The sequence below is a fragment of the Mytilus californianus genome, unplaced genomic scaffold, assembly GCF_021869535.1.
Source record: "Mytilus californianus isolate M0D057914Y unplaced genomic scaffold, xbMytCali1.0.p SCAF_13, whole genome shotgun sequence".
NCBI lineage: Eukaryota > Metazoa > Mollusca > Bivalvia > Mytilida > Mytilidae > Mytilus > Mytilus californianus.
In genome coordinates, this window is record NW_026262615.1 from 23,789,745 (window position 1) to 23,814,227 (window position 24,483).

At 32.9% G+C, this 24,483-nt stretch overlaps 2 protein-coding genes across 5 annotated transcripts in view; both read left to right on the top strand.

Annotated features, from left to right (window-relative positions):
* The window catches only part of LOC127723381 (peroxisomal sarcosine oxidase-like), a 486,740-nt gene that overhangs the window by 107,315 nt on the left and 354,942 nt on the right, over window positions 1–24,483 (top strand). The window lies entirely within an intron of this gene.
* The window catches only part of LOC127723378 (uncharacterized), a 60,149-nt gene continuing 50,595 nt past the window's right edge, over window positions 14,930–24,483 (top strand). The window contains exons 1-3 of one of the 2 annotated variants that reach the window (XM_052229960.1): window positions 14,930–15,000; window positions 17,122–17,849; window positions 19,468–21,761. In XM_052229960.1, the coding sequence (XP_052085920.1) occupies window positions 17,153–17,849; window positions 19,468–21,461 (2,691 nt within the window). In that variant the 5' untranslated portion in view covers window positions 14,930–15,000; window positions 17,122–17,152 and the 3' untranslated portion in view covers window positions 21,462–21,761. Of the gene's footprint in view, window positions 15,001–17,121; window positions 17,850–19,467; window positions 21,762–24,483 lie in introns of those variants that run through there. The other variant, XM_052229961.1, reaches the window with a different exon arrangement.

A 24,483-nucleotide genomic window follows, 5' to 3' on the forward strand; every position in this document is an offset into this window, starting at 1 on the left:
TCGGTACGTTTCCTAATTCTTCTTTTATCATTTTCATCCATGCCTACACAATGAAAAGAAAACAAGGATTCAGTATTTTTACTCTTTTTAAACTTTTCAAGGCTATAGTGTTTTAAGAGTCCTAAATTTATGGAAATGTTTAATAAAACATTTGATTGAAATATATTTAATTGATTGTTCGTTCGTCCTTGCATTCAAATGAAAATTGACTGAATGATTACATGCCATGTGATAACGTGTAATCCAAATCAAACTCCTCTAATACATGTAAGGTATAATATTTAATATCTATTCCAAAGAAAAACGCATTATGAAATATCTTTTCCAAATGCAAAAACTATTATGCAATATCTATTCTGAATGGAAAAAATATATTGTACAAATGTAATATCTATTCCGATTGGAAAAAGTATTATGTAATATTTTTTCCAATTGTTAACAAAGTATCATGTAATATCTATTCCAACCCAAAAATATTGTATATTTTGCAAGGTTAAATCCTTTTCCAAGTGTTATTATGGCATGGTAAAAGTATTATGTTGCATTTAATCCGATTGTAAAAATGTATTATGTAATATCATTTCCAACTAGAAAATATTCTTTTTTTTTTGCAATTTAAACCCTTTTCAAAATTTTATCATGGCATGGTAAAAGTATTATTTAATATCTATTCCAAAAGAAAAACGTAATTTATCATGTAATATTTTTTTCCAAATGTAAAAAATGTATTATGTAATATCTATTCCAACCCGAAAATATTAAAATATTCTATTTTTTTGCCAGTTTAACCCTTTATCCCTAGGTGTTATTATGGTATGGTAAAAGTATTATGTACTATCTATTGCAAACGAAAATAAATGTATTTAGAAATATATATATATTCCATTAGGAAAAAGTATTATGTAATATATATTCCGAAAGGAAAAAAAATATTATGTAATATCAATTCCAAAAGGAAAAAGTATTAGGTTATATCTAGTGTAAAAGGAATACATATCATGTAATATCTATTTAGAATGTAAAAAATATTATGTAATATTTATTCCTATTGGAAAAAGTATCAAGTAATATTTATTCCGATTGGAAAAAGTATTATGTAATATTTATTCCGATTGCATGGTAAAAGTATCATGTAATATTTATTCCGATTGGAAAAAGTATTATGTAATATTTATTCCAATCGGATAAAATATTATGTAGTATTTATAATGATTGGAAAAAGTATTATGTTATATTTATTACGAATGCCGGAATGGTAAATAAGTATTTACAATTATTATTCTGATATACTATAGAAGAAATAATACTGGTAAAAGAACATGTATCGTGAATATGGGAAATAATTGTTCACAATGTTGTAGACATTAAATAATCATTTCAAATTATCCACAATTGCTGGCATGCATATTTAACATTTAAATGATAGTTGTCTCATTAGAATTCACATTTATATTTCACAGCTGAACTTGTCAAAATATTTACTTACCATCAACATAAGTTCCATCATTTAAGAACATAAAAATTTTCTCATACTCATCAGCCTCCATGTTTATACATTCAGGTGTTGTTTACAGGTGAATATATTTAACTCACTAACACTTTTCAATTTACGTAATAATAATATAATCAGCATTTAAAACCTGTTTGGATTTAGATAATACTCACTCAGGTGTAAACTTTAAACTTCAGCATACTAGGAACATTTGTTATACTCACCAACATATAAGATAAGTTCCTAATATCAGTGAAACAAATATAATACAGTTGGAAGAAGTATTCCATGACCGAATTTCCGCGGAACAAATATTATTATAATATTGTTTCCCTCAGGAACAAATATTATTAGGAACAAATATACGTTGACAGTGCGATGTCATGGATCAGGTAGGCAGATTACGAGAGGCTGCAAAGTTGAAGTTGGACGTCGTAAGGAAAGAAGGGCCTTCCTTGCGGAGGGAAAAAGAGCTAAGACGAAAACTTGAATCGGAGAACCTGGAATTGAAAAGACAGTTGGCAAAAACCAAGTGGAGGAAAAATCTTTTTCTAGAGATGGAACTTAAACTGTTATTTTTCAACTATTTTTATACCGTGCCGTATGGCTTGTTTTAAAATCAATTGAAGATTTTATACACTAGTTATGAACAAGGCGTGGTTCAAATATTACGCCTTCCAACAATTTATACTTGCCGTTAGACGATGTATATCCGTGAGAACCATGAACTTCGATGATATGATTTTAGACACTTATTTTTCTTGTGAATATTATTAATACTTACCGTTGAACCATGAATATCTGTATCACGTATATTGAACTTTAATGAGATGAGACATTCCATATTTTCTTTTTCTTAATGGACATTAATGTTAAATTGAATCTTATTGTGTAATATATGTTATATCTTTTATCATATTGTATTACATATACTCTCTTGGGAACTTATGTGCATTGGCTGTTGCACATTACGTTTTAAAAAAGGGGGAGTGTAGTGGTTGACGTTCACACCACACGTACAACGTATTTCCCTTATTTGTATAAAGTCCCGTAACTTTACGTTGTACTCACGTCGGGACACGGTAGTTGTCCCGTGCCCGGTCGATTCCGCCTAAATATAGATATATACAGCCAGCGCGTGGGTTCCACTCAATACAATATATTACAAATTCTATGAAGTACAGAGGTTAAATGAACAGTAGTTCACTAATATTCAAATCTCATCAATCGACTAGGAAGATAAAATCAAGGTAACCACCGAAAACTGAAGAAATCGCAAGAACTCCAAATCAAAGGGTGCAAGACAGGGTAAGCGTCTCCTGCTATGCATTTCATCCCCCGCTATGCGAATCCTCTCGCAGTCAAAATGTCACAATCGGTAGATTTACAGATTAGAGGACTAATCTGGTATCTAAAGATGCAAGACTGCGAAAACATGTCGGAAGTGAGTTGAGACACCGACAGATCGTATGGTTCAACCAATTTGAGATGGTGACCGTAACTTACGTCTTGTTGATTTGGGCCGTTTTTTATAACTCGTTGGAGCAGTTTTTGTATAAGGTGCACACGCATGCTAAAGAAGTATTTATATATAGTGTCACTAAGCATAAGAATTGACAGAGGGTATGCAACTGCTATAAAAATTGGAAGTTGGAAACCAAATAAAAGACAGCATGTTTTTTACACATTACCGAACGGATATTACTGTTTCGTACTAACTTTTAAAAAATAACAACAACAAAAAAAAAACCACAGATATTTTACCTGCAATGTTAAGGCGTTATTTCTTTTTTGAGCTATTCATAATTTTGTAAATATACATAATCCAAACGGTGACAAGGATAGCAATCTGATTAAAATAAGCTCCGTTCTACTTGTAGACAAAGTGTGGACGCATGATATATATTCGAATGAGATTGCTAGAGTATAAAAATATGGTCATCTAGAATTCTCCAATCCTGCTATAACCCCTTGCTAAAGAGGAGGCTTCCATTTGGATATGCGGGATGTATAAATACACAGCCACGAACTGTAAAGAAAAGGATATGTTATTCGATTTAATGTGCCACGCTGTCTGCAATTCCGGACCTTAGTAACTACCCAATGGATTCGCAAGAGGAATGTTGCGAGTGTCCGTTTCGAAAATATATTTGTTTGAGTTGCAATCAATTATTTCGCCTTTTAGTCAAGTCAACAAATATTTTTTTGCAAAATCTGCTTATCGGATTTATCTCAATTATTGTCGACATGTATATACATAAAATATTTGCCACTGGACGTCAAGCAAACCAATCAATCCTTCAGTCTCTTTTTATTATTTGTCTACATTCATCTTTAACAATGCACTACTCTCTCATAGTGACGGACCAGGATATTATTCATATAACTTTAAAGTCACAAGTTTATTGATTGAATGATTGTTTGAAAAGGAAATGAAAGTTGGGTTTTCTAATAAACAATTTTTAAAAATGATACCTGTAGCTGAATTTACATTACAATTTGAACCAATTCATTCTCCTTGATTTTTTGGTTATCATGATAGTTATTAATACATATGATCATTGAAATCATGAATGGATTTTCTACGTCATATCTTTATTTTAAACCAAATTGTATACTTTAATTACTGTCTGTTTGAATATGCATTAGATATTTGCCAATGGACGTTAAGAAAACAAAGATAAATCCTTCACGTCTCTTTTTATAAGAGAGCTACATTCATCTTTCACTATGCGCCACTCACTCATACTGACATAGCAAGATATTACTAATATCATTTTAAGTCATACGTGTATATTGTTATGCCCCGCCGTAGGCAAGGGGGCATTAAGTTTTGCCCTTGACCGTCCGTTTTTCCGTCCGTCCGTCTAATTGTCCTTCCATCCGTCCCATTTTCGCTTCCGCGCTCTTAAAATAGAAGCAAAAGATACCAAAGGGACATAAGTTAACTTAAGTTTGCCTCATGCATGTTCGAATTTGGGCAGTGAGTCACTTACCATTTAAGAGTTATGCCCTTTCATAACTTGGAAAATTGTACATTTTTTCGTTTAAGCAAATTTACAAGTTTTCCTCGTCCAAATTTTATGAAACTCATTCACAATTCTAAGAAACAAAACTATAAGACAGAGTTATAATTTGGGCAGTGAATCACATACTGTTCTAGAGTTATGCCCCTTTATAATTTGAAAAATTGCAAAATTTCATTTCCGCACTCTATCGTAAGTTTGTCTCATCCAAATTTTATGAAACTCGACATACTCAATGCTAAGAACCACAACACGCAGAAAGATTTCGAATTTGGATTGTGAGTCATTAAATGGATTTGGGTATTTTTTAGGTCCTTTTTGGTTTAGAGCTCTTTAACGTTTTCGGTCCTTATACATCCTTGGCTTTCAAATATTCGGCTTTGAGCGTTCCTGATGAAGATAAATCCAGAAAAGCGCTTCGGTCGCATGAAATTTATAACGTGTTCTATTCATTTTTTACAGCAGTGAGTCGATACCTCTGCTGGTGGACTATCAGTCCCCGAGGGTATCATCAGCTCAGTAGTCAGTACTTCGTTACTGACATAATTTATAACAAACTATTTAATATTGCCCGTTGATAAATTTTGAAATTATACAGAAACTAAGGTGTCAACTCCCTCAGGCAAAGTTGGCCTTAGATGGATTTGGCTATTTTTTTTAGGTCCTTTTTGCAATTGGTTTATAGCTCTTCAACGTTTTCGGTTCTTATACATCCTTGACTTTCAAATATTCGGCTTTGAGCGTTGCTGATGAAAGTAAATCCAGAAAAGCGCTTCGGACGCATGAAATTTATAACGTGTTGTTTTCATTTTTTTTACCTTTCTACAGTTATGCCCCTTCTTAACTTGAAGGAATTCGTATCTTCAGGCACATTCTTCTTTTACTTGTTTGAGGAATTTCGACTTTTGTAAATATACACAACCCAAACGATGACTAGTGTAGCAATTCAGACATTATACACATACACAATCAAAACGGTGAATAGGGTATCAATCTGAATAAATTATAGATCCTGTAAATAATCCAAAGGTAACAATTAAATTAAAAAACAGATATAACCAAATCAGTTATTTTCGATTAATATTGATTAATACAGAGATAATTTGGAAGAGGGTGCGCGCTGGGCCAGACGATGCCTAGCTATCTTACCGTGACAAGGTATCAGAATGTGAACAACATAAGACGAGGGGGAAATAAGAAAAAAAAAGACGACTCTCAGACTATAAAAGCAATTACTTGTACATGTTAACATAGTTTAATTTCTGAATATGATTTAAAGGAGGTGTGAGGTATACACAAATAATTATGACAGCAACCCAATCAATCGACACACAAAACTGCTTACTTCTAAAGTTCAAACAGCGCGTGCATCTTACAAGTTATAAATTCTTCTACAATGGACATATTATGTCATTTCAATATTTTTTAGCTTTTAACCCTCCCAAGCTTAGCTAGATATAGAACAGTTGTGATTAAACATTAAAAAAAAATACATGGCCAAAATGAATTAATACATATAACTGAAAACAATAAAAACAGAGTCAGAAACAAACGTCATATACTTATTTTTGAGATTTTTTTTACTATTTATATTAAATATGCTATACGAAAAAGAGAAAGATAATAGATCTAAAAGACAAAAATACTGTTGGCATTGGATTATTTGAAAATGAATGATTTCAAGAGGAATTTAAAATCATGTATACACATACAAAGATTATGATAATAAAACAGAAAGACACCTACATGTCAACATATAAACGCTCTCCCCCAAAAAAATATGTTAATTCAGCATATTTAGCTTTGAAGGGTAAGTACGATAAAGGCCTTATTTTTCTCTCAATATCAAGTTCATCATGCGACAAAGTGATATAGAACGAACGTTTCGAAAGTTTCGTTGGAATTTATACCCGAAAAATGCCTCAAAAACAGAATTTGATGAAATTTTCCAAATTTTAAGGATTTCAACGAAATTTAGGCTTTGATGAGTTAAAGCGCAGTATTTGACAAACCAACTATTTTAGTCAGATGTCTTATTTATTATTAACCTGTATTATAAGCATATGTTGCAATTTTTTTTTGTCGACGTGCGCGCTGGCGCTGTTTCCGGTTCTGAAATGAATGGAAATTAACCTGCTTTCTTTGTGTTTGTTGGAAAATTGAAATCAAAGAATGATATCTAATCTAGTTAATATTTTTAAAATGTTTCATTGTTATAACAGCCATCAATCAAAATTTGATTTATTTTGCTCGATATACTTGTAATATTTTGGCCTTATTCAGCTTACTCCTTTTTCAATAATCTTAAAAGTTGATGATTTGATTTATCGATACTATCATGACCAGGGACCAGAACATGAACTTTATTAGGTCAATGCTTAGGCTAAGTTTTTCTAGATCTCAACACTTCTCGTTTTAATTAGTTTTGAATGACAAAAGGCAGATGAAAGATTGTTCAATATAAGTTTTAAGGATCGTTTTGAAAAGATGTGAAAAAATCTTTTGAAAAATACTTTTGTATTTCTTTATGTTAAAATTTTACTACGTTTCATACTCTATACTCTTTTCAAGACCTACTATGAAGGCAACAGATACAGGCGGAAGCGGCCATACTTTTCTAACACAAAGAAATAAACAACTGATCTAGGAAGAAGTACACGAAAAAAAAGAATCGATAAAAAGATACAAAACTAGACAAAATGTGTAGTGGAACCAGTAAAAAGTCCGGATTAACCATAAATTAAGCTGCATTGGGGGGCCGGGGCACCCTGGCCCTCCCCCTCTTAATTCGCCTTTTGACAAAAGTAAACTCAACTATTGGTATGCCACTCAGTGTATCAAGTTGATCTTTACGAGTCATTTCTGCACAAATATGTGTCAGTGTCAGAAATTATAGGTTAATTCGTAAATGAGGGTATAGGTGAGAGTGATTTTTAACGAACAAAACAGTTTGATTTAGGTACATTTAATAATGTAACTCTGAAAACCGTAATATAAATATACGTTCTTGAGGATCGCATATATTCCATTACTACTAACTACTATGTTACCTTAATAAATATGACTGATGTTGACATAACAAGGTTCGGAAATAAGAAGAATTCGCACCGGTACGCGCAATCTGATTAAAATCCGATGTTGTGATACGCTACGCTCTCTCTTTAGGGAGTATCGTACCGAAAACTGCTGACTTTAATGAGATTGCGGTACGCGATATCTATAATTGTTATACTTTTTTTGTGAACAGCTTAGAACTATCAATATCTTGAATGTTAAAAAAATCGGAGGGAAAATAAAAAAAGTTGAATATAAAAACAATCAACAGCAAATAAAATAAATTTTCACACTCAAAACTAATGTCTTGTTAAAAATAAAACGGACCCGTAAAACTTCATGACGGGTAAGCACTTCTAGCCTCTTAGGTATCTATATTACAACATTTTTGTTATTACTTTTACTTGTAGGAAAAACAACAATTAACAAAATAAATGACGACTTCTTCGTCTACCAAAGAGAACAAAGTGTTCCCCTGTACTTCAAGAGATGCTCAACATAATAACACCCCGCAAAAAAATCAAGTCTTATAAAAATAAGGAGATTTGGTATGATTGCCAATGAGACAACTGTCCACCAAAGTTCAAATAAAGTGGATGTAAGCAATTATAGACAACCGTAAGGCCTTCAACAATGAGAAAAAAGCCATACCGTATAGTCGGCTATAAAAGGCCCCGACATGAAAAGTATGAAACAATTCAATCGAGAAAACTAACGGCCTAATTTATAACAAAACAATTAACGAAAAACAAATATGACAGTCATGAACCAACGACAACCACTGAACTACAGGTTCCTGACTTGGGACAGGCACATACAGAATGTGGCGGGGTTAAACATGTTTGTGAGCCCTCCCCCTCCCCCACCCCACTAAGATCCCTATAAAAATCAGTGGAAAAAGGTTTACCTTAGCAGATCGGTACAAAGCAGAAAAAACATCAAACATAAACGCAGACCGGACGTGGCAGGGTAGTTATCCATCCCACATCCCTAACAACAAAAACGTCACTAAGTACCGATCTGAGAGTACTTGTCAAATAAGTGTTGTCGGACAAAGCTCATAAAAACGTTACTTGTTATGGGTAAGTTTGAAAAAAAGAAGAAGACTTTTCCCAGATTCTCCTGAGGAAAATTGTCAAGCGATATTTTATTAATCCTTTCTTCAGTTCTGAACAACATAAAGATAAAGAGGGATATAAAGAAGACTTTTATCTTTTATTGAAAGGAATAAGTTCTGGAAAGTTTCCAATTCACAATATTGCCTTTAGATTACTGCGTGATGTTGCTAAATGGTATTCGTCAGACAATACTACACATATGCATTATACATTTATTTCCGATTTGATGAAGTTTTGGAAGATAGTTTATCGATCATTCCATGGCAAGGCACTTCGACTATAGTAGGGACTTCTGTTTTCATATCGGAACGGTTTGCTGCATTTTGTACACAAGAAATGCTTCTCACCCTCATGGCCTGCTTTATGTCCCTCGGATTGTCTCTTGTAATTGTACCCCTTACCACAATATGTACAAAGGAATCTCCAGTTGATTGCATATTCTTGTCTGTGGGTTTTTAGTCCAGTTTTAGATTTAAAGCCAAATACAAAATTTTTATGAAATGCCTTCAAGTTTAAATTATATTTAGTTTAAAACATCTTCTGGCATGTATGACATTCCTCCATCATATTCCTGTGCTTTTTCATGTTCCGATGTAGATTACATTTTTCAGTAAACTCTATCATACACACTTCACATTTTTTAGGGTTCGTTTCCTTAATGTTGCTTGAAGAATTGTCTCCCTCCAACAGATCAGAGCTTGTAATAAGTTCAAATGTTGAAGAATATTTCAGGATCTGATGTGAGGACTTGTACACCTAGGTAGTCATACATTGTTTTGTCTTGTTTAAAATCCATCATTAATACATACAATATATCATGTTTATCTAAAATTGAAAATTGAAATGGGGAATGTGTCAAAGAGACAACAACCCGACCATAGAGCAGACAACAGCCGAAGGTCTTCAATGCAGCGAGAAACTCCCGCACCCGAAGGCGTCCTTCAGCTGGCCCCTAAACAAATATGTATACTAGTTCAGTGATAATGGACGTCATACTAAACTCCAAATTATACACAGGAAACTAAAAGTAAAAATGATCTGAATAGTTATTCCCTCATTACACAATCTATAAAGTGTTTATTTCATATGTGGTAAGATTATAGTAAAGGGTCTGGTTAGTCTCCCTTTAGTCCGTCCGTAGATTGATTGATTGTTTGCTTGATTGTTGGTTGCTTAACGTCAAGTGGCAAATATATCATGCATGTTCGGGGCAAGAACAACTTAAGAATACATACAATAGGTAGGTCCTGTGATAGAGGTCGTCCGGGATGATGGTCGGGGAAATTTAGACTGACACTGAAAAACAAGGATAAATTGGATAGAGACAGAAATTTAGCCTTAAAACACGCCACCTTCGGACCCCTCGAAGAGTTGCAAGTGTTCTTAACGTGCAGAAAGCGTGGCACTCTCTCTACACGAGGCATCAGATTTAACGTCTCCATTCTGACTAGACGTGCTGCGTACTTTTCATCCCGAAAAGCCAAACGGACTCCCCACTTCGGCAAGGGGTTTACTGCCGGTCGGACGAAGACCTGTGGTGGCCATATTTCTATTCCCCAGTCCGTTAATAAAACAACTTTGTGAGACAATTTGTAGTTTGTAGCAATACCAAACCGTTCTTCTGTATAGTTTTGGGGCATTTCACAAGATCATTTTTGCTGTACTGCTGTATAAAATCTTCAATTAAGTGCAGCAACCGATATGAATTGAAGTACGGTAAAATTCATTTTTAGCTCACCTGGCCTAAAAGGCCAAGTGAGCTTTTCTCATTACTTTGCGTCCGTCGTCGTTAACTTTTACAAAAATTTTCTCCTCTGAAACTACTGGTCCAAATTTATCCAAACTTGGCCACAATTATCATTAGGGTATCTAGTTAAAAAAATATGCCCAATGACCCCGCCTGCAAACCAACATGGCCGACATGGCTAAAAATAGAACATACGGATAAAATACTAGGTTGGTCTATTATTTTGAAATGGGCAAAAATGTTCAGAATGATGAGACCTACATATTATGTTACTTCAAAACTGTCAGACGATTTTTAATAGGAGTTATTGTCTTTAAATGACGAATTTTACCGATTTTTTTTTTATGTTAAAAAAAAAACTTTGCCTAATATCTGAAAAACTATAAAATGTATAATAGGTAGAGAGAAACTTTATATTCCAAAAATAATCAACAAGACCAGATCTACAAATAAATGAGATGGTCGAAATCGACAGACGACTCCTTATTGGAGTTAATTCCCTTTAATTTCATTTTTTTGCGTTTTTGCCCAATATATGAAAAACTATTATAGATAGATATAAAGTTTAACTTAAATTAGCAAAAGTTTTCAGCAAGACAAGATCTACAAATAAGTTTACAATCTTGAAATCGTCTGCCGACCTCTTATTGGAGTTATTGCCATTTGGTAATGATTTTTTTTCTCCATTTTTTGCGTTTTTGCCTAATATCTGAAAAACTATAATAGATAGATAGAAACTTAAATTAACAAAATGATCAGCAAGACTTAATCTAAAAATAAGTCAAATAGCCGAAATCATCAGTCGATGCCTTGTAGGAGTACTTGCTCTTTAATGTCGATTACTGCTGAAGGTATATTCATACAAAATTGCAAGTTTATAAAAAAAAAAAAAATGATTTTGTCAAATATTGCATAAAAAAACGTCAGTCTATAATATTAATGTGTTCCCAAATGGCAACACATAAACTTACTTCAAATATAGTTTTGGTTTGGTTTGATATATACTTTTGTTATAAATACCCAAATTAGTCAAAATTGCAATTTAGGATTATCATCTTCCGTTTATAATTAGGTAATCTCTTTAGCAATAAGACATACTATTGACATGCACATTCGGTTGCGATATTGTGAATTTAAGAAAAGATTGAAAGACTTTTTGAAAATAATCCTTGTTCGTAATAAATTCGAGAGAAATAGGTCCTATCTATTTAGATAAGGTCACAGTATGTAGAAATAAGAAATTGTGGTATGAGTGCCAATTGTCACGGGATAGTGTATTCTGGAATATTATTTCCACTGGAATAAATATTACAGTAAATGTTCCTAACGGAATAAATGGTATAGAATATTTGTTCCAACAGGAACAAATATTATGACATTGTTTATAACAAAGTTTCCACTGGAACTTCTGTTAGGGGGAACACATATATGTTGACACAATGGGACAACTCTCCATCCAAGTCACAATGTGTAAAAAGTAAACAATTATAAGTCAAAGTACGGCCTTCAACACGGAGCCTTGGCTCCCACCGAACAGCAAGCTATAAAGGGCCGCAAAATGACTGGTGTAAATAATTTAAACAGGAAAACCAACGGTCTAATCTATTTAAAAAACGAGAAACGAGTAACACTTATGAACCACCTCAACAAACGACAACCACTAAACAACAGGCTCCTGACCATATATGAACATGTATGTATAACGTGTACCAACTTGATTAATTTGAGACTGATACATGATGCAGATACTTCTTTGTCATTGGAAGAAAGACGAAAGTCGCATAACACACTTTTCCGTCTGGTAGGGTTCATCAGACCTTGACCTCATTCTTATGCTTCATTGGTCAATGATATCAACATAAGGAGATGTGGTATAATTGCCAATGAGACAATAATTCACCAAAGTTCAAACGAAACGGATGTAAGCAATTAAAAGCAACCGTACGGCCTTCAACATTGAGAAACACCGTAGCGTATAGTCGGCTGTAACAGACCCCGACATGAACATTTGTTTTTAAATCTTGTCTTGCTGATCTATTTAGTTATTTAAATGTCAATCTATTTTTAGCTCACCTGACCCAAAGGGAAAGTGAGCTTTTCTCTTCACTTGGCGTCCGTCGTCCGTCGTCGTCGTTGTCGTTAACGTTTACAAAAATCTTCTCCTCTGAAACTACTGGACCAAATTTTACCAAACTTAGCCTAAATCATCCTTAGGGTATCTAGTTTAAAAAATGTATCCGATGACCCCAACCACTAATCAAGATGGCGGCCATGGCTAAATATAGAACAGGTGTAAAAAGCTCTCTAAAACTAAAGCAGTTAAAGCAAATCTGATCTGACTGTTTAAAAACATTTATCAGGTCAAGATCTATCTGCCCTGAAATTTTCAGACAAATCAGACAACCCGTTGTTGGGTTGCTGCCCCTGAATTGGTAATTTTAAGGAAATTTTGCAGTTTTTGGTTATTATCTTGAATATTATAAAAGATAGAGATAAACTGTAAACAGCAAAAATGTTCAGCAAAGTAAGATCTACAAATAAGTTAACATGACCAAATTGTCAATTGACCCCTTAAGGAGTTATTGCCCTTTAAAGTCAAACTTTCACAATTTTTCTTAATTTTTTCTAATCTAAATCAACATTGAACATAGAGGTAAAATTGCCAATTGACCCCTAAAGGAGTTATTGCCCTTTAAAGTAAATTTTTCACTATTTTTCGTAATTTTTTTAATCTTTTACAAAAATCTTCTCCTCTTAATCTACTTGGCCAATTGGAATTAAATTTAGCCACAATTATTATTAGAGTATCTTGATTGAAAAATGTATCTGATGACCCTGCCCTATAACTAAAATGGTCCCCATTGGTAAAAATAAAACATAGGGTTTTACTATAGAAGTCAACGGGAAAAATGTAAAAAAATCAATTTCAAATGGTCACAACTTGAAAACTTATTTAAATAATGATAAGGGGTCTTCAGTAACTATTGTAAGACTAGGGGGTGCAATTTTTTTTCAGGTGGTGGGGGGTGGGATGCTAATAATTTCTCCTTGATATGTTCCATTTTCAGAATTATTCAGTGTGACTTTTTCTATAAACCATTATTAATTCTTTTCTTCCAGCATACTTATATTAGGCGAATGCCCCCCAGACCCGGCGGGTAAGTCGGGGTCAGGGGAACCCCTGCCCAATTTTTTTTGAAGGGTGTTCCATAAAAACAATTAAAGGCATTTTCAGCATTATACAGGCCCTGGGTGAAATAAATTTTGGAGCAGAGGAAAGGTATTTTTTTAAATTTTTTGTTAATTATCTTGAATATCATTATAGATTGAGATATACTGTAAACAGCAAAACTATCAAACAAAGAAAGATCTACAAATAAGTTAACATGACCAATTAGCAATTGACATCTTATTGGAGTTATTGTCTTTTAAAGTTATTTTCTGCAATTTATTGGTAATTTTTGTAAATCTTTTCAAAAATCTTCTGCTTTTAATTTAATTACTGGGTCAAATTAAACCAAACTTGGCCCCAATCATTATTAGGGTATCTTCATGATTTTAACCTTATTTTACATGATTTCCAAAACCACAGTAGATACAGGTGAGCGACACAGGCTCTTGAGAGCCTCTAGTTTTTATATAGTTTTCAAGATACAAAAATACAAAAAAATGTTAAAACTCGTTATTAAACGGCAATTACTTCAATAAGGAGTCGACTGACGATTTCGGCCATGTTGACTCATGTGTAGATCTTGTCTTGCTGATAATTTTTGCTCTTAACGTTCTCTCTATTTATTAATAATTATTATTATGTTTCAAGATAATAAGCTCACATAAAAAAAAATGGATTAAGGGCAATAAATCCTATAAGAAGTCGTATGAGAGCGTTGATGTAAATAGAACAGTAGGTAGTTCTGAAGATTCTGAAAAAGATTGCTCTCTATATCTATTGCATTTTTCAATGTTCTGTTTCTAGCTATGTCGACACCGTTAGTTGCAATGCGGGATGATTGGACACTATTTTTAAACTATGTGGAATTAATATTATTGTAGACAAGTTTGGTTTCAATTGGCATAGTAGTTTCAGAGAAGATTTTTGTAAAAGTTAACGGACGACGGACAAGCGATGACGTCAGGTCAGCTAAAAAGAAGGAAGACAACAAAGACAGTCAGCTAAAAATAAGGAAGACAACAAAGACAGACAGCTAAAAATAAGGAAGACAAAGACGAGGAACTGAGGCAATAAATATAAAACCCTGGGTGAAAACATTCACGAGGAACAGGAAGACTTCACACTAAATTTAAACGAGATACATTATCATATAAGACCTAAATCAATTTAAACTTTTACATGTTTATTTCTTTAATCAGTGTTTACAGTATGATTATGACACTGTTACATTCTAATCAATATAAATATCCTAAATTTATTTCCTTGTATGGTATGATACGAGGCTATATAAATAAATTTTAATTGCAATTTTTGGAATCAAACAGATTAAAGTAATATGAAGGAATACTATTCTATTGGACGTGTGTCGATAAGCAAACTTCAAAATAAATGTAAGTTCTGATGATTTCAATAAAAATATTATTAACTATGCTAAATCATTGAATTCCACAATTTCCAATTATAATTGAAAAAAAAACGCGATTAATTATGGAAAAAAGTTCGATTTTCCATGAGTCTTTTGCAGTTTTGAAAAGACATTTTTCATGCTTTAGTATTTAGTGTTACAACAAAAAAGAATATCAATAGAACGACGTGGATTAAGCCATTTTTAGGAACAGAAGACCAAACTGTTCTTCTACGGCTAAGAATACTCATGCAGAGGCAAGAATGCAGTATCATTACATTTCACTGGTAAAAGTTGACAGTCACGAAACTATTAAATGTTTTGGTTGTGTAATGTTAAGCATATAAGAAAAAAGCAAACACAATGTTTTTGTATAAGAGAGTCGAAATACCAAAGGGACATTCAAACACATAAGTCAAAATTAAACCGACAATTTTCCAAATAAGTGCAATTCGATATTTGTTTGTGCATTTTTACAGAAATTTGTAGAAATAATATTTGCGTGTTTATTTTTTTTTTTTTTTTTACATTCGAATGCAAAAATTGATCATCGTAGTTTGGGAACATTATAAAATAAGAAAAAAATCACACATTTATTAATAAGTTTGAAAAAGTTTCGAAGGCATGAAAAGTGTTATAATATAAAGGATGTGGGGTATCCATCCATGACACAAACTCAGTACATGCACAGCAAAAAAAAAAACAAAAAAAAAAAAAACACCAAAAAGCAAAGTCACAGTCCATTAATAAATTGCGTCACTGATTCGACCACAGTGTTCACTTTTAAATCTGTGAATGGACTAGAAGAATGTAGCAGTTTTGTTAACAGTGATTGTAATGAAACACAAATCTAAGTTGAGTTTAATTAGGTAGCCATCTTTGTCATATATTATGACAAATGAATTATCATATTTAAATATCATGAATAGCCAAAAAGCATTTTAAAAATAAGTGTCGAACCATCATTACCTGCATGTTTCTAAATTTTCTCATTTGGAAGAAAATTGATAAAAAAACACTTTTATGATAAAAAAAATAGTTCTCCTCAAAGAAGAACGAACATCAGTTTAACAATAAAAAAGTACCTTCCGGAGCACCTGAGATCATCCCCAGTTTTTGCTCGGGTTCGTGTTGCTCAGTCTTTAGTTTTCTATGTTGTGTTTTCTGTATTGTTGTTTGTCTTTTCGTCGTTTTTTGTTTTTATACGCCCGTTAACGGGTCATATTATGGTATACAGTTGTTCGTTTGTCCGTCCGTCGTCAACACTTCGGACAATAACTCAAAAACCCTTCACCCATTTTCATGGTGAATTGTTTATATCTATTTTTTTTTTTTTTTTTTTTGACGAAAGCTCCCTTTCGATTTTTATAAATTTCTGATTTTACGTTTTTGAGTATTGAGACTATATCGATAATAAGGGTTATTTTCCAATTTTCAGACAATGAATGAAAAAAAAAAAACGTTTTGAGCAGTTTTGATGAAACTTTGGTGATTTTTTTTATATTTATTGAAATAAGCTCCCCTCTTTTTTTTTTTTTTTTTTTATAAATTTCTTTTTTAACTTTGCGAAGTTACGGAACTATATTGGTTGAAAAATCGTCATAAACTGTCCATTTTCACACTTTGGACGGTTACAGAATTATATACGTTCAAAAATCGAGGCACAAACACTTAGTTAAATTTGATGTAGCCTTAATAGTGCCAAATTGTTTGTTATGTGTCAGTGGGTACCACTGTGTGCATGTCTTTTTTTGTTGGAGAGGGGTCTATTTGAGAAGTGCTCAAAGTACTTCTAGTTGATCATATACATTCATTAAAGCATAAGGACAAGCTAAATGGGAGGGGGCGTATCATGCGCTCATGGAGCAGCTCTTTATTTGCCGTGGCATTGTCAATTTGTTTTCGACTCATGAGTTTGAATATCCCTTTGATATCTTTTGCCTCTCTTTATCAGATAAAAAAAACACATTCGTTGGTTCTTTGAACACAAGCAACTAAGAGTACAATTAAGTTGTAATTATCTGTAAAAAATAGGATAAGTTTCAATGTCATTTTTGAAAAAGTTGGTTGTTTATAGCTATACAAACATAAGAAAATTTTATTTCAGAATTACGTCCAATCAACAATTATTGCATTAAATGAATACGAAAAAAGATGAAGGTAATCGACGGTTAAAAGATCACGATAATGATAAACGCCTAAATGATAATCACGGTAATAATAGACGCCTGAATAATGACCACGATGATGATAGAAGCCTAAATGCTGATCACGGTAATGGTAGACACCTTAATGATTGTCATGATGATGATGAACGGTTAAATGATGATTACGATACTGATGGACGTTTTAATAACTACCGCGATGATGACAGACGACTAGCTGTTGATCACAATGATGATAGATGGTTAAATGATGACCATGATATTGATGGACACCTTGATGATAACGATGGTAAAAGACGCGTAATAAATGATGATGACGATAATAATAAACGCCTAAATGATGATCACGATAATAAAAGACGCCAAAATGGTGATTTCGAGCCGGCTGTCAGTATACGCAAAACGACGAATTGGGAAATGTATGGAGTAAAACATTTCCGATACAAAGGATACAGAAAAAATTCTCCTCTTCTCTATCAAACATTTGATGGCGACCTAAGCATACATAATGATATTTTTGGTCTAACCATTCATCAGTTTGAAAGAGAATTCCGATCCTGTTTGCAACGAAGGATAATGCATGAGCAGTCGATCTTAAATATAAGATTTCCTGATAAAACTAGCAATGATTACCTGGAGTATTTAGAGGATTGTGAGTTTAAATCAGAAGGTAAATATTTAAATTTCTTCTGTCCTTAGAAGTAATATCAACTTCCATATAATATATTATATCTTAACGTCTTAAATCTGTCTAATCTTTAGTATTTTAGAACTTTAAATTTAAATATTCAGCGTTCTTCTGTCCATAGAAGTAATATAAACTTCCAAATAATATCTTATATCTTAATGTCTTTAATCTGTTTAATCTTTAGTATTTTAGAAATTTAAATTTAAATATTCAGCTTTCTTCTGTCCATAGAAGTAATATCAACTTCCAAATAATATCTTATATTTTAACTTCTTAAATCGGTTTAATCGTTAGTATTTAGGAAATTTAAATTTAAATATTCAGCTTTCTTCTGTCCAGAGAAGTAATGTCAACTTCCAAATAATATCTTATATCTTAACGTCTTGAATCTGTTTAATCGTTAGTATTTGGGAAATTTGAATTAAAATTTAAATATTCAGCTTTCTTCTGTCCATAGAAGTAATCTTAACTTCCAAATAATATATTATATCATAAGGTCTTAAATCTGTTTAATCTTTAGTATTTGGGAAATCTAAATTTAAATTTAAATATTCAGCTTTCTTGATTCTATAGAAGTAATATCCACTTCCATATAATATAGTATATCTTAAAGTCTTAAATCTGTTAAATCTTTAGTATTTGGGATAATTGAATTTAGATTTAAATATTCAACCTTCTTTTGTTCATAGAAGTAATATCAACTTCCAAATAATATATTATATCTTAAACTCTTAAATCTATTAAATCTGTAAAATCTGTAGTATTTGGGAAATTTATATTTAAATATTCAGCTTTCTTCTGTCCATGAAGTAATATCAACTTCCAAATAATATAGTATATCTTAAAATCTTAAATCTGTTAAAACTGTAGTATTTGGGAAATTTAAATTTAAATATTCAGCTTTCTTCTGTCCACAGCAGTAATATCCACTCCCACATTATACATTAGATCGTATCGTCATTAATCTGTTTTATTCATACATTTTGGTTAGGGATTTGAATAAGATGATTTGTTATTCTGTAAAATTGAGAATGGAAATGTGAAATGTGTCAAAGAGACATCAACGCGACCAAAGAGCAGAAAACAGCCGAAGGCCACCAATGGGTCTTCAACACAGCGAGAAAATCCCGCATCCGGAGGCGGGCTTCATCTGGCCCCTAAACAAAATGTGTTTATTTCTTATCGTCCAGTTTTACATATTTGTCAAATCTGATTAAAATACAGACCATGTCCAATCTATGATTACAAGGACCTGAAAACGGTCCGTTCTTCTATTTTTGTCGTATTTTGATACACTTATACTTTTAAAAATTTGAAGGCTATTTTTTCATTGGCTATAGTAATATTTACCATAACAGAAATTAAAACAGGGAGTTGTCAGATCCTTGTAAGCAAAGCTTGGACAAAAGATCTGTATTTTAGGCAGACTGATATTTGTAAGACTTTAATCGATTGGAAAGAATGAAGACAAAATGAGAATTAGTCGTAACAACTCAATTATTTTCTAAAAAAAAATGTAAATTATCCTTATAAAGTATTAAGAAAAGTACTTAATATTATACAAAGTTTAAGTTTATTAATAATTGTATTTTTTTCAAAGGCCACACTTCTGAATTTTGCTTCAAAGAAAAATGCCGCTTCCAACGTTTACAAAAAATAGTAGGTACAGAGAAAGTAGTCAGATCAAGACAACGATTGTTAAAGTTAAATGATTTTGTAGACAACAATGCTGGTCTTGGTACCACAAAGTTATCAAGTGGGAGTCTAGCGGAAGGGCTTGATTTACCAGGAAGTGACATTGACATCATGTACATAGTTCACAACATAGATGTTGTTCAAGATGTGAAAGAAGTTTACAGGCCAGGACATGCTACATTTTTAATGGAAAAATGCAATAAATATCCCGGATTTGCCAAATTGAAACTCTTAACAAAACATAAAGCTTGTGTTTCATTTTTAGTCCAGACAGAAACAGGTATTTATTTTTCAAGTCAGAGATTAATGAAGTTTTTGCTTGGAACTAAAAGTAATGGGCAAATTCACGGTCCGTGTCTCTCAGACCCTTATCAACATGAAGATATAGCATTTTGTCTTCGCTCACGTATTTGGCCTTGTGAAGCCGTGAACTGGATCTATCGTCGAAGGCGATGGCAATGGCCATCTGATGGATTAGTGGAAAGTATTACAAGATACGGCATTTTACTTGTACCAATAGGTCCAAAATATAATGAAAACGAGGAGTTGTGGTGGAGATTATCATTTTCAGTGGCAGAAAAAAAGCTATGTCATTCATTCAATTACACACAGTTGTTGTGTTACTCACTTCTGAAAATGACCTTGAAAAACGTTATAAACAAGAATGACCACGTGAAAGACCTTCTATGCTCATATTTCATGAAAACGACTTTGTTTTGGGTTTCTGAAGAGATTTCAATCGACCAGTTTCAAGTTTCAAATTTGATGGCATGTTTCGAATTGTGCCTCGATAAACTTACAAAATGCATCGATGTATGCTATTTACCTAACTATTTCATTCCAGAACAAAACTTGTTCAAAGGTAAAATTAACACATCAAATAACAAAACTTTGTTGTCTGTATTTACTGATATGAAATATCACGGAATGGAAGCTTTAGTTCAAAAAGTGTTGAGTTCAAATGACATTGTAACGTTCTCTCCTGTTGTAGAACATGTAGAAAGAGACGAGCCTTTTAAACTGGAAATATTATTTTACAAGATTCTTTTAACTTCTATAGCATGCGTTGCAAGTTCGAATGTGGAAAAATATTACACTATATTAGCTTTATTAAAACAAATATCGTTATCTGAATCTTCAGCGTTTTTGAGAGATGTATTCAAATTTTATCATGGATTTTTCAATCAACAAGTGACACAGATGTTATTTTCCACATTCAGTAAGAACAAACAACGTTATTTTCTGAGTCGTAAAATATTACGTGATGGCACAATGGCAGACGCTGGTTCGGGCTGGTTGTTGAGTGCGTCATTCTTTTACGCAATAAAAAACTATAACGTGGCATTACGGATCGTGGATTCTATATTATCTCGTTGCTCACCGGACATGTTGTACTTGGGTTGTTTCTTCTATCTGTCTAAAACGTTTTGCACGTATCAACGTCTTGCGCACTGTCAACAAATTACTCTTAAGGACAGGATAAGACTCGCAACAATAGGCGACATAATATTTTTGAAAGGCTCACTGTTGATACCGAGAGAACTGCAGTATGAAGTTAAGGATTTCAAATTGAGAGTTCCCCCTGTTGTAATGTGTCATTGTCTCCAGTTCTTGTGTTACCATCATCTCAATGATTTTTACAAAAGAAAACTATCATTACAGGACTTGCGTCGTACGATACAAAATGAGTATTTCTTAGCTAAAAATGAGAAGTCTGTGTGCTATACTCTTCTAGGTGTTTGTTATGAAATATCAAATAATATGGATTTAGCTTACCGTAGTTATGTCAACGCAGTTCGTTGTGAAGGAGACTTATGCAAAAGTGCAAAGCTCAGATTAGAAAAAATAATATCAACACGAATGAATGGGGTTCCTGTGGAGGTCTTTGTTCGGCGATGATTTAACACTATACTACAACAAAAGGGCTGTGAATTACTTATATTACAAGTACACATAAAGGTCTGGTTTGATCGATCAGCGTATTATCTTATTACATTAAAGTATATATATATATATCTTGCAAGTTCTTTTTGCATGTTGTGAAGTTGGAAGTTGTGTGTCCACAGTGTACGACGGGTATGTTCCAGTTGTCGTAAGCACAGTCTATTCCTCTTTACATCAAATTTGACCTACCAAATTAGACATATAACCGACTTTGTACTTAAACGAGCAGCACGACATGTGCCACATGTGGAACATGATCTGTTTAACCTTCTGGAGCACCTGAAATCACCCCCGATTTTTGGTGGGGTTCATGTTGCTCAGACTTTAGTTTTCTGTGTTGTGTTTTGTGAACTGACAATTGTTTGTCTTTTCGTCATTTTTCGTATTTTGTCATGGCATTGTCAGTTTGTTTTCGACTTATAAGTTTGAATATTCCTTTGGTATCTTTCGCCTCTCTTAGACATTTTTTTAAGATACTCGAAACGTCATCAATTGTGGCAATTTGTACACTTTTGCTTAACATTAAAATGTTATACCAGTTGCCCTGCAATCAAGTACATGTGGTATATTGACCAATTAGAAAAGTCTTCACAAGAAACTAAACAACGTAGAATGTAGCAATTATAGGTCACCGTACGGCCTTCATGAATGAGCAAATCCCATCCCGCATAGCAAGTTATAATAGGCCCTTATATGATCAATGGATTAACTCATGTATAAAACATAATCGAAAAAACAAGTATGATATACTGCAACAAACGAAAACCATTGAATTTCAGGCTCCTTTGGACATGTACATACAGAATTTGGCTGCTTTAAACATGTTTTTGGGCGCCCAACCCTTCCTCTAACCTAGGACAGTAGTGTAACAGCACAACATAAGAAGAAACTATAAAAATCAGTTGAAAAGAGCTTAACTCATTAGAACGATACAAAGCTTACAAACATATAAAAAGATTAAAGTTACAGATCTAAGAGTGACTCAGTACTTGCAGAAACTGACAGCTAGCTCAAAGCCAATAACAACTACAGTAAAAAATAATGTATCTAAGACTAAAATATTAATCAGTACATATCCAACATCCAATGGATTTAGTGGCAAGACATCATTACCAGTCAGAACAACAAGACATCATTACCAGTCAGAACAAAAACATGATTGTCCAGTTTAGGCTTTTAGCTTCATAACTGCCCTTCACGTTTACCCAAGATTTATCATGAACACAAAATGTCATAATAAACATACAATAAGTAAGATAAAACCGAAGAAAAAGACTGAATTTGGAAAAGCCTATTGATATTTGGCATAAAGGCGTAATGTCTGGAGTGAAGACTTTCTACGGTGGTGGCAACTTTTTAACTACTCACTATATATATATATATATATATATATATATATATTATATTTACAAAAAAAAAAAAAAAAAATAGCACTGAGTTTGATTTACTCAAAAGATCTTAAGCATTATTTAAATAAATTCTATTTTATAGCAAAGACCTGGTAGCAGAATGGGTATGTTCGAAAGATGAAACTGCAGTTTACATGTCGCAAACAGGATACATTCGATGTAGTAAAGTTGTGAACTATATGACATATAACGATGCAAATAAATACGCTCATTACGACCAAATTTGCAACTGGCGTTGGGACTGTGGGCAACATCATTCTTTTGTTCGGGTTTTGGAGGCTAATAAAGAAAGCTTTCTTCTGTCTATGTCAATGGCACTACAGATGGTGAAAGCAAGAGGAAGAGCTAATTGGATAGCAGCTTTAGTTTTGGAGCTTGGAAATCAATTTGGGTACGTAGTCCGTAAATTATAATTAGAACTCAAAGCAGTGCGGTTTTTTTCTGATTTTATTTTGACAGTTAGAAAATGAAATTGAAATATTGCAGAAACCATTTGGTACTTCTGAGAGAGAGAGAGAGAGAGAGAGAGAGAGAGAGAGAGAGAGAGAGAGAGAGAGAGAGAGAGAGAGAGAGAGAGCTTATTTTGTGCTATTTTCACATTTCTTGAGGGGTGTGAGAAAAATATTTCTCATCTCTATTGAATTATCTGTTCTCAGCAAATGATTGGTCGAAATTTAATTATGACGTTAAATTTTCTTGATTTTTTCTGAATTTCCTATTGTGCCGTCATGAAAAAAGGCGACCATGCCTGATGACGTCACATATAAAGAACACAACTTTCTGCAAATCTTTAAAGAGGAAGTGTAAAAATCATTAGAGAAACAGATTCCACCACTATAACTCGTGAATTACGATATTTCTCCACTCTCAACAGTTAAATTTTAATTATTTAAAAAGCTCGGCAAAGCCTCACACTTTAGATATTAAAATTTAACTGTCTTGAGTAGAGAAATATCGTAATACACTTGTTGAAGTGATGGAATCTTTATTTTTGTAAGAGGTAGTTGCATCTTTCTAACGGAAAACACCAACTTTAGACATATTTCATATTATAATATTAAAGAAATTAAACACCAAAATAATAATTTATTTTGATTTACATTGATATGTTATGCGCTTTCTATCTTTTTTGAAAATGAAATAAACACTTTATGAATATAAACATGATAAAAGCTTCCGAATACTTCTATACTGTTTAAGGATAGTTTCGTTTTTATAACAAACCTTTCTATAGTTATCAAAGGTACCAGGATTATAATTTAATACGCCAGACGAACATTTTGTCTATATAAGACTCATCAGTGACGCTCAGATCAAAATAGTTATAAAGCCAAACAAGTACAAAGTTGAAGAGCGTTGAGGACCCAAAGTTCCAAAACGTTGTGCCAAATACGGCTAAGATAATCTATGCCTGGGATAAGAAAATCCTGAGGTTCTCGAAAAATTCAAAGTTTTGTAAATAGGAAATTAATAAAAATGACCATATAATTGATATTCATGTCAACACCGAAGTGCTGACTACTGGGCTGGTGATACCCTCGGGGACGAAACGTCCACCAGCAGTGACA